This window comes from Myotis davidii, unplaced genomic scaffold, assembly GCF_000327345.1.
Source record: "Myotis davidii unplaced genomic scaffold, ASM32734v1 scaffold524, whole genome shotgun sequence".
Lineage (NCBI taxonomy): Eukaryota > Metazoa > Chordata > Mammalia > Chiroptera > Vespertilionidae > Myotis > Myotis davidii.
The window spans coordinates 2,596,775-2,607,888 of record NW_006299263.1 but is presented as its reverse complement, the minus strand read 5'-3'; the positions used below and the strand labels follow the sequence as shown (position 1 = coordinate 2,607,888).

Here is an 11,114-nt window from a genome sequence, read left to right as displayed (position 1 = left end):
CCACCAAACCATATTATATGAAATGCTGAAAGGTATTCTTTAAGAAAAGGAAGAAGAAGAAAAAGGTAAAGATAAAAATTATGAACAGCAAATACATATCTATGAACAAGTGAATCTAAAAATCAAGTGAATAAATAATCTGATGAACAGAATAAACTGGTGAATATAATAGAATCAGGGGCATAGAAAGGGAATGGACTGACTATTCTTGGGGGGAAAGGTGTGTAGGGGTGCGGGAAGAGACTGGACAAAAAATGTACACCTATGGATGAGGACAGTGGGTGGGGAGTGAGGGCGGAAGGTGGGAGGGGAACCGGGTGGAGGGGAGCTATGGGGGGGAAAAGAGGAACAACTGTAATAATCTGAACAATAAAGATTTAATTTAAAAAAATCTTTCAAACACTATAAACATGGGATTAATAAACATATCAAACATGTTTTACATTCTGATGGGATAGTAAAGAGTGCTTTTAAATATGGGGATCATCTTTGATATAGTCTTTAAAATATAAATTTTGGTCTCTAGTCAAGAGAATAGAGACTTAGAAGTGATAGTAAATTGAATTTAATTAAACACAAAGTGTCACATACTTCCACCTTCCCAGAAATAGTCATTTCATCTTATTTAAGGAAATGGAAATTCTTACGACTTAAGTATTCATTCTGTGATATGAGTGTTTGGACAAGTTTAGGTACACAGCAAAGATTTATAAGTTCAACCACCAGAGCAATATTTTGAAAATGCTAAAGCCAACTCAATTCTCCATCCAGCAATTCAATATGAACTTAGTTTAATTAGGCCTGGACTCTGGATACACTAGGTCCTTGGTGTTTATGACTTTGGGGTCATTATGGTCTTCCCTGGAAAGCTGTCCAGGATACACAAGCTCTTCCTTACGAGTCCTTCAGTTAGCTTTGGCAACTCTACAATGGGCACCAATGAAGCTCAACATTGTCGTCACCAGCTGTGGAAGGTCAAAATCATGTTTCCATCCCCAGTCCTTACGGGCATTGCTGTCATCGAAGTTCATTGGCCAACTATCCGCTAGGAAAAGGTACAGAAGAGTAGCTTAAATTTTTCAGGCTCCAGAATTGCAAAAAGGTCTAGAATCCTATCTAATAATAGACAAACATGGTAATTGACCATACCTTTGCTACACCTCTCATTGGCTAATCAGCATGATATGCAAATTAAGCACCAACAAAGATGGCAGCTAATTTGCTACTGCAGGCAGATCCTGCTGCGCAGCCCCGCCTGGGGCTGGCAGCAGCGAGATCCCCAGCTGATGGCCACCCCAGCGGGAGATCCTGGCCTGCCATGTGCAGGGTGGGGCAAGCAGGGTGGGCGGCAGCGCAATCCCAAGCCACCGCCCAACCCAGTGCTATCTGGGCCTGCCATCTGCGACCAGGGGAGCGTACCTAAGCCAGCAGGTGGTTATCTCCTGAGGGGTCCCAGTCTGTAAGAGGGCACAGGTTGGGCTGAAGGCCCCCCCCGCCCCCCCCCGCCATTGCACAAATTATTGTGCACCCGGCTTCTAGTACTTTATATAATGGTCTATTATACAAGATACCATAAAATAAATTGCCTCTTTGAAATTCCCCCTTTGAGCAAACCAGAGCAGCTACTATGTGCATACACAGTCGCCCTCTTAGATTAGAAGATTGTATTATACGTCTACTGTAAGGCACTGTGAATTGTCACACGCTATTAAAATCTCATGCGAACTCATAAGGTAGGAATCTTACAGGCAAAGGTGCTCAGAGCTACAGAGTGGCACGGTCACAGTATTTGCTCCTTTCCTACTATGTCTGCTTGTTTTATGTTCAAACTGTAAAATGGTGAAATGCTGACAAGTGTTTATTTGGAATGAAACGATTCCACCCACTTTAGATATCATTTCCCAAAATCGCAGCCTCTGTGGGCTATGGCTCAACAGCTCCTTCTCCAGAAGGTGCCAAGACCCTCAGGAAGGCTTCAAGCTCTACTTATCCTCCACTGATTACTAGTATGTCCTCAAGGGACTCAGTGCAGAGTGAAGCATAACCTCAGTTTGACGGGGTTTGCAATGATGTACCAACCTATGGCCTGTCGAACAGAATCCATGTTGTACGTGATCTGGAATTCTGGTATGTGCTTAAGAACCTCCTGGGCCAGCTCCTCGGGGCAGAAGCTCATGGCATTGATGTTGTAAGTCCGACTAGAGAGAGACTCTACCGGGGCCTCCATGAATTCCAGGGTGGCCCTGAGGCAGTCATCAATGTACATCATCGGGAGCCTCGTGCTGGGTTTCAGGTAGCACTCAAATTTGCCATTCTTGATTGCATCATGGAAAATCTGGACTGCATAGTCTGAAAGAAAATCCTGTCAGTGGGTCTTCTTAGGAAAAAATCATGAGTGAACCTCTTGGATTAAGGCAGTGGTTCTCAAACATCTTAGTCTCCGAACCTCTCTAAGCTCTTTCTCTTTCTTTTAATGTATTTTTATTGATTTCAAAGAGGAAGGGAGAGAGAGAGAGGGACAGAAACATCAGTGATGAGAGAGACTCATTGGTCAGCTGCCTCCTGCACACCTCACTAGAGATCGAGCCCATAACCCAGGCATGTACCAAACACTGAGGACCTCCAATGAGATATTTATCACATGAATTATATTAATATTGACTGTATCAGGAATTAACTGAGAAAAAATGTTTAAATATTACATTTTAAAATGACAATAACAGACCATTATATATTCACATGTATGACATTTATATGAAAAAGGATATATTTTCCAAACAAAAGAAAATTTAGTGAGAAGAATAGCATGTTTTATGCTTTGAAAAATCTCTTTACTGTCTGGTTAAGAGAAGACTACTGTCCCCTATCTGCTTCTGCATTCAGTCTGCTGTGCTAGGACACATCACGCAGTCCCTGGAAAACGCCACAAGTGCACTTGGAAAGGAGAGTGAAAAGGGCAAATAACAGCTTATGATTGATATGAAAATAGTTTTGACCTCTTGGACCCTTTGAAAAGGTCTCAGAGATACACAGGGGTTCCCATACTTGGAGAAGCACCACACTAAGGCAAAAGTGTTTTATTTTAATTATTAATTAATTAAAATTAGTAATTAATGTTAATATTGAATGTTCCACCTAGCTATGCATTCATTGGAATGTGCTTTGACTGGAGATTGAACTGCCAACCAACTGAGCTATCCAGTCAGGACTAGGAAAAAGTTTTAAAAAAAACTTTTAAACAAAAACCCAAGCCTCTTTTTAAATCCCTCAGATTTTTCAAGTATCTTTTATAGTGTATCTCAGGACCCTTCGTATGGGAAGGATTTCTAATGTAGGAGTTAGGAAACATAATGCGCGCTTGGGTCCAAATTAATAATAATAATGATAAATGCTTATGTTCCTTTTACATATGTCTCCCTACACTGTGGGTAACAAATTTGTTCTTGACTATTAACTGTTTGATCCCAGCACTGTGCATCCAGTGGCCCATCCTGAGCTGGATTTCCAACACCGGCTTACCTGCCCTTAGCAGGTGTGAGTCAATTGTGTTCGATGAGCTTCTCAGATGCACTTCCTGGAGAGGACGCAGAAACTCCAGTCAGCATACTGACTGCAGATCCATCATCCTATTCCCTATCTTACAAACAAAAGAAATAGGAACCCTGCCTTTGTGGCTCAGTTGGATGAGTGTCATCGCATGCACCAAGCGGTCTCTGATTCCCCATCAGGGCACATGCCTGGGTTGCAGGCTCAATCTCCAGTAGTGGGCATGCAGGAGGCAGCTGATCTATGTTTCTCTTCTCACATTGATGTTCCTCTCTCACTCTTTCACTTCCTCTCTCTTTCTAAAAATCAATACTCCTCCCTCTTTTTTTTCTTAAAAAGAAAGAAATAGGAAGCAACACTTACCAGTTGTTCCTCCTCCAGGTTCGGAGTCAGCCGAAATGATGCCAGGATATCTCAGGCATCGGAAATCTAACCCATACCGGTAATAATAATACTACAAAAGAAAGGAAATTTAGTTTAAAAAGAATCTTTTAAATCAGATAGAGCAATACAAAGAAATAACAGCCTTTTTCTGAAATATCATCCTAATCAGTAATATTAAAATTCTCCTGTAGGAAAGGAAGACTCTAGAATTTCTAACAGACTCTCATTTTTCTTTAATAAATAACTTCAACTTGTATCTTCAAAGAATCATCATCCTGGGGTTACATCAACATAGTAAATAACTCAGCCCCCAGTAGGGATTTCCACCCTTTTTTTGGGAAGGAGTCCCTGCTCATTGTCCTGCACAGCAGCACTGGAAAGAGTACAGGGGAGGACAGTAAGTGACTGGAGAGCAACGACTGTGACATCAGCTGAAGGATCAGACACCAACTAAAATTTGCTATATGGTACAAAAAAGACACAGAGTATAAAAGAATAAAACCAGCCCTGGCAATTTGCTCAGTTGATTGGAGCATCATCCCATATATCAAAAGGTTGTGGGTTTGACTGCTGATTAGGGCACATTCCTAGGTTGTGGTTTCCATCCCCAGTTGGGCCCAGACAGCATGGCTCAGTGGCTGAGCATCAACCTATGAACCAGGTCACGATTTGATTCCTGGCCAGGGCACGTGCCCAGGTTGCAGGCTCGATCACTGAGGGTTGTGCATGAGGCAGCCAATCAATGATTCTCTCTCATCACTGGATGTTTCTATCTTTTTCTCTTTCTCCCTTCCTCTCTGAAATCAATAATATAATATATATTTTTTTTAAATCCCCAGTTGGGCCCCTGTAGGAGGCAAGAATCATTGTTTCTCTCTCCCTCTCTCTAAAAATGAATAAATAAATAAAATAAAAAACATATCCTCAGGTGAGGATTAAAAAGTTATTTAAAGTTACCAACAGTTACTACCAATAATGCGAGAACAAACAAAAGGGCAGCAAATGCCATTTGAGGGCCCTCTAGGAAGTGTAAGTGGTACCATATGGCTGAAGGCTGAGTTCTTCCGGAGCTATCTGAACATGCTGTTTTGCAATCATAATCAGTTTATGAGTATTTCTGGGGGCTGGGATAGGGGAAGGGGAAGCCCCCCAAGGATAAACCAGCAGGCGTCTGAGGCAAAAGAACAAAAAAGAAAACACTGAGTCTTGATAGCCTCGCTGTGGATTATAGAGAACAACATAGACTGACTGATGAAAAGGGACAGACCCAAAGACTGAGAAACAGCGATCAGGCTATCAATCCCCAGAAGGGAAGTAGGGGAGGGCGGGGGTGAGGGGAAGAGATCAACCGAAGGACTTGTATACATGTATATAAGCCAACCCAATGGACATGGACAACAGGGGGATGGGAGCATGAGTGTGTGTGCGGGGGGAGGTTGAGGGTTAATGGGGGGGGGGGATAAGGACACATTTGTAATACCTTAACTAATAATAATAAAAAAAAAAGTTTGATAGAATTCACCAGTGAAAAACAAACAAACAAAAAAAACCACTGAGTCATCTTGCCAAACCATACGTACTTCTCCCATGAGCTCGGCGTGGACCTTGGACACCCCGTAGATCGTCCTGGGTCTCTGAATGCAGAGATCAGGGGTTGGGTCCCGGGGAGAAGTAGGTCCGAAAGCTCCGATCGTGCTGGGCACAAACAATCGCAAATTGTGTTCCAAGGCAACATCCAGAACATTATGCAATCCTGAAACCAACAGACGGTATCACAACTGAACAACCCCTTGCTGAAGAACTGGAAACATCGACAAATACTGGGAAAGGTCCAGAGACTTACCTGTGATATTTACCGCTTTTGCCAAGGGTACGTTTGCTTCTCCGACCGCACTGAGCACAGCGCTATAGTGGATCAGCCAGGTGATGCGGTGATTTACCACTATCTCTCGAAGATGCTTGTAATCCAGAACGTCGGAATGAATAAATGGGCCTACAGGGAACATGGTGAAACCGCAAAAGTGAGAAGTTGGGGGTTTGAAAAGCTAAATGGTCCTCCCCACCCGTTGAGCTGTAAATCCCATTAATACCAACTTGGTAACTGAACCACTTCGACACTATTGGGCATTTTACTATGGGGGAATCACCAGCTACAATGACCTCACAGTTGACAACAGCTAATGCTTATAAGGACTTAGACTTGCAGGCACTGCTCTAAGGGCTTTCTGTATTTGTAGCTCTCACACGGCCTCTGAAGTAGATACATTTTACTGATGAGGAAACTGAGGCACAGAGAGGTTAAGAACTTGCCAGAATCAAACAGAGAAAGTGGGAGAAATATGGTCACAACCAGGGAATTGGATCCAGTCAGCATTGTTAACACCAACGCTACATGCAGAATGATTGCACTCTGCTTAAAAGTTACGTGTTTTTTTTTTAAATATATATATTTTATTGATTTTTCACAGAGAGGAAGGGAGAGAGACAGAGAGCTAGAAACATCGATGAGAGAGAAACATCGATCAGCTGCCTCCCGCACACCTCCCACTGGAGATGTGCCCGCAACCAAGGCACATGCCCCTGACCGGAATCGAACCCGGGACCCTTCAGTCCGCAGGCCGACGCTCTATCCACTGAGCCAAACCGGTTACGGCAAAAGTTACGAATTTTTAAAGGAAGAGAGAAATGGGATTAAAAACCCAAACAAAATACCGTGGTACAGAACAGTGGTTTTCAACCAATATGCCACAAGAAATTTTAAAACACGCAATACCTGCCTATTTAGTCTGGGGCACTGATCTCTTTTCCCTTAGATTGTCAAATAAAAAAAAAAATGGCCTCTTTTCCCTTAGATTGTCAAATAAAAAAATATGGCCCTATTCGGTTTGGCTCAATGGATAGAGTATCAGCCTGCAGACTGAAGGGTCCTGGGTTTGATTCCAGTCAAGGGCACATGCCAGGGTTATTTGGGGGCATGCAAGAGGTAGCCAATCAGTGATTCTCTATCATCATTGATGTTTCTATCTCTCTCTCCCCTCTCCCTTCCTCTCTCTGGAATCAATAAAAATATATTTTTTAAAAATGGCAACAGCCAACACAATAGCCATCTGGTGTGAATGAATGAAAACTATACCTATTCTTTTTGTCAGATAGGCAAAAATATATATTTTGGAGTGTCACAGAATTTTAGTAATTAGTTTATGTGTACAATGAGATGTAAAAGGTTGAAAATCACTGGTATAGAAGAACCACAAATCATGAATTTATAATACCCGGTTAATTTGGAGGTAAAGCTGATTTTATTCAATGCTAATTTTCCATTATAGCAAATTATCATTCTTCCCCTCCATAAACAGCAAAAGGATGGTATTGAGCCAGAAAAGACTAGAAGACGTTATAAAAACATTTCTGATTTAGTGGAGTTAGAGGAGTTTGAGATTTGTCTGTGTGTGTGTGTTTGTGTGTGTGTGTGTGTGTGTGTGTGTGTGTGTCTGTGTGTGTGTGTGTGTGTGTGTGTGTGTCTGTGTGTACGTGTGTGTGTGTGTGTGTGTGTGTGTGTGTGTGTACACACAGTAGTTTAAGAGCAAGTCTATAAAGACAGGAATTGCCCAGCCGGTGTGGCTCAGTGGTTGAGTGTAGATCTATGAACCAGAAGGTTAGGGCACATGCCTGTGTTGCACGCTCGATCCCCAATAGGGGGCGTGCAGGAGGCAGCTGATCAATTATTGTCATCATTGATGTTTCTATCTCTCTCCCTCTCTAAAATCAATAAAATAAATATATTAAAAAGACAGTAATCAATGCTTTTATTCCAAAGATACTATGCCACATGATAGCCAAAGATGTTATTCCAAAACTTTACATTCAGAACTCTCCTATTCTTGTCACACTTGAATGAGCAGCAGCATAACTATAGACATTTTACAGAACTACCAAGGACACATCTGTGCCTCAATACTTCTCCTTCTTTAATGCACACGCCTGGTTAAGAGCTGTGGCACACAGGTTCCATGAGCTGCTTCTCTAACTGCACTTTGAAAAGTAAAGATAAAAACAAAAGCAATGATCTCTCACCACTATGGAACACCTGGTCGGAGGGTTTTCTTATGTCAGACAAAATCACATTGTCCTTCCCAAATTGTTTCCTGAAGGGAAAATCAATACACATGAGTTGGTACAGCGAGGATATAATTGGTTCTATGAAAACAGTCTTTCAAATAAGAACTGTAACTTGCGGTCAGCCTCTGAATCCCCGTTTTTTGTCATGCCTTTTATCCCTCTTCTTCCCAAACACACACACCCTCAGTTCTGACCACACTCAGGCCTCTCTCTCTCCCTTTTCACACCCCCATCTTCTGTTCCTACTTTCACCCCTTATCATCCCTATGTTTGCCATCAATTTCTTCCCTGTACCCATAAGTTTTTACCTCTCCCTCCCCATTCTTCTCTCCGTGCTCTTACTTTTTCATCCCACTCCCTCTAAATCCCACACTGTTCCTTGTCAGTTTCTACACATACTTCCCTCTGCCCCCAAACATCTAAATCAAGTGATTCATTTGGAGTTAGGTATCTTACTCTGTCAAAGTGAGAAAAGAGAGGGCGCAAAGGACCAGTGTGGGAGATGTTGAGCCAAATGTCTATGATATTTAGAGGCCAAATGAAATGTATTCTAAACAGCCACTTTAGATATGGTATCTTCAAAACAGGAAGGGGAGGGAAAAGATTAAATGGTTAAATGGTACCAAAGACCAACGTCCTATACTGAAGAACTCAGATTTCAAATTTCAGCTTTGAAGGCTCTTACCTTAACAAGGTAGCAAGCCCCACTCCAAGCTGGCCAAGACCCCCTAGATAAAGGGGAGAAAAAGTAGAACTTTAATCCAAATCTAACCAAAGCAATTATTCCCAGAATAGAATAATGGAATAGGCTATAGTTATAATCTTATCTAATTAGATAAAGTCCCAGGTTGGCCTGATAGAATTGAATTACCTCCTCCAAGTGAATGTAGAAATCGATACAGCTAAGATTAGTTTCAGAGACAACCCTCTCTCCAGCACAAAGTCCCTAAAGGGAAGAAAGGGTGTAGGAAGAGAAAAGTCACAAGGAAGCCGACAACCTCCCAGCTCCTTGGGCCAGAAATTTGTTCCCAGCTTTGTCTTCATTTTTCGATGGCTCTGAAGCTTGTCTACTACAAGTGTTAAAATACGCAGACAAATATACAGTTTGTCTTGGCCTCTGGTGGGATTTCCCAGGGCCCCATCCTCCATCAAAACTGGAGTGGGATGTGAAAGGAGGAAGAGGGGGGACAAACCAAGAAGTTATCTGAAAAAAGCGGCAGATAACTGAATCAACAAAAAGGCATTAAAATCAATAAAATGGCATTAAAATGTCACTGATAGAAATGGGAGAGCTGGGGGGAGGTGCGGTGCTGGGAGCACATTTGAAGGAACATACCATAAATTTCATTTGGGAGAAATGAATGAGGCAGGAAGATACAGAAAGTGGGATTTCTTGTAAGCACAGGTTAACATGGGACTGAAACCAGGCCCACTGATGCTCACATGGGCCCTGGAAGATGCTTCGTTAGTGAAAGTGGGAGGGAGAAAAACAGCAGACAACAAGCTGAGCAAATCAGACAGGAAAGTGCATAGGGGAACCTACAACACTTGAAACCCATTCACAGCAGGAGAAGAGAAAGAAGCAGTAAAAGAAACACACACACACGCACACACACACACACACACACACACACACACACTGTGAGGAATGTAAGACAAGGGAAGAAAACCTGGCAAGAAGGAAATAAAACATGTCAATTAAATCAGATGGGCTTGGATTGGCTGGAAGTAAGTGGGAGTGAAGTTTGCAGTGAGGCAGGTACAACATCAAACAAGGGATGAGGATCAGAGAGCAAGCCTGGTGACAATGAGATGGATGGTAACATGAGATGATGGGGGTGAGCTCCTCCAGGCAGGCCCTAACTTATCTTCTCTGTCTCCAACACACAAACATGTAGTAACTGCTTGGGATGAATGACACCGAGTTTAGGTTGAGGAATTTTGACAAGAAAAGATGCTCCTGGTTTCAGAATCCATGCTGTCATCCTGCACACTCCCATGAGCCTTTGCTCCCAAGACGATCCTAATATGGCAGTGGAACTGAGATCCACAACAGCTTTTGGACCCCCCAGCTAAATAGTTCCTCCCTCAGATAATTAAAAATTATAGCAGGGAGCCCTGGCCAGTGAAGCTCAATGGTTAGAGTGTCAGCCCATGCACTGAAGGGTTTGATTCCAGGTCAAGGGCACATACCTGGGTTGCAGGTTCAATCCCTGGCCCCACTTAGGGCATGTGCAAGAGGCAACCAATTGATGTGCCTCTCTCACATTGATGTTTCTCTCTCTCTCTCCCTCTCTCTCTTCTCCCCTATCCCTTTCTCCCTTCCACTCTCTTTGAAAATCAATGGGCAAAAACATCCTTGGGTGAGGATTAACAACAACAACAAAAATTATGGCAGGGAAAACAAGAGCTGGCAACAGTGATGAAATAAAGATTAGAGATTTGCAATATTCGGGAGGAAGGCAAAAGCGGAAAAGGTAGTCTGTGATTAATAAATGTTAGCTGATAGCATGTCAAACATTCCAAAAACAAATACACATCACACAGAAGCTGCACAGAAGATAAAATAATCAAGCCACATACTCAACCTGTAATTAAGATCCGTGGCCGGTCTGTTTCAGACAGAGAAGCAGAGTGGCAGTTGGCATTTGCTGGAATTTGCCAAGGGGAGGTGCCCAGGACCCGGCCAGGCAGGGCAGCTGCCCTAGTGCCACAGGCGGGGCTCTGTAGCGTCGGGCCCACAACTCGCTGTAGCATTCTAAGGACCAGCATTTTCTCAAATACCCTGTAAGAAAAAAGGAGCAGAGTTCATTATGGGACCTATATGTCCCAAACCCTCATAACACGAACTCCTTAACCAGAATTAACATTAAGATTGTCAGCTCACCCTGACCGGTTTGGCTCAGTGGATAGAGTGTTGGCCTTTGGACTGAAGGGTCCCGGGTTCGAGTCTGGTCAAGGGCATGTATCTTGGCTGTGGGCACATCCCCAGTGAGGGGTGTGCAGGAGGCAGCTGATAGATGTTTCTCTCTCATCGATATGTCTGGCTCTCTATATCTCTCCCT

General features: G+C 43.0%; 1 protein-coding gene across 1 annotated transcript; it reads right to left on the bottom strand.

Moving 5' to 3' along the window:
- Nucleotides 1–677: 677 nt before the first annotated feature.
- On the bottom strand, nt 678–10,821 carry LOC102769067 (L-threonine 3-dehydrogenase, mitochondrial-like). Its single transcript, XM_006774778.2, has 8 exons — nt 10,638–10,821; nt 8,735–8,777; nt 8,005–8,075; nt 5,774–5,923; nt 5,511–5,683; nt 3,910–4,000; nt 2,080–2,349; nt 678–1,045 (listed from the first exon to the last, which is right to left on the bottom strand). The coding sequence occupies exons 1-8, from the start codon at nt 10,819–10,821 to the stop codon at nt 906–908; spliced, it is 1,122 nt and encodes a 373-aa protein (XP_006774841.1). The 3' UTR covers nt 678–905.
- Nucleotides 10,822–11,114: the final 293 nt, after the last annotated feature.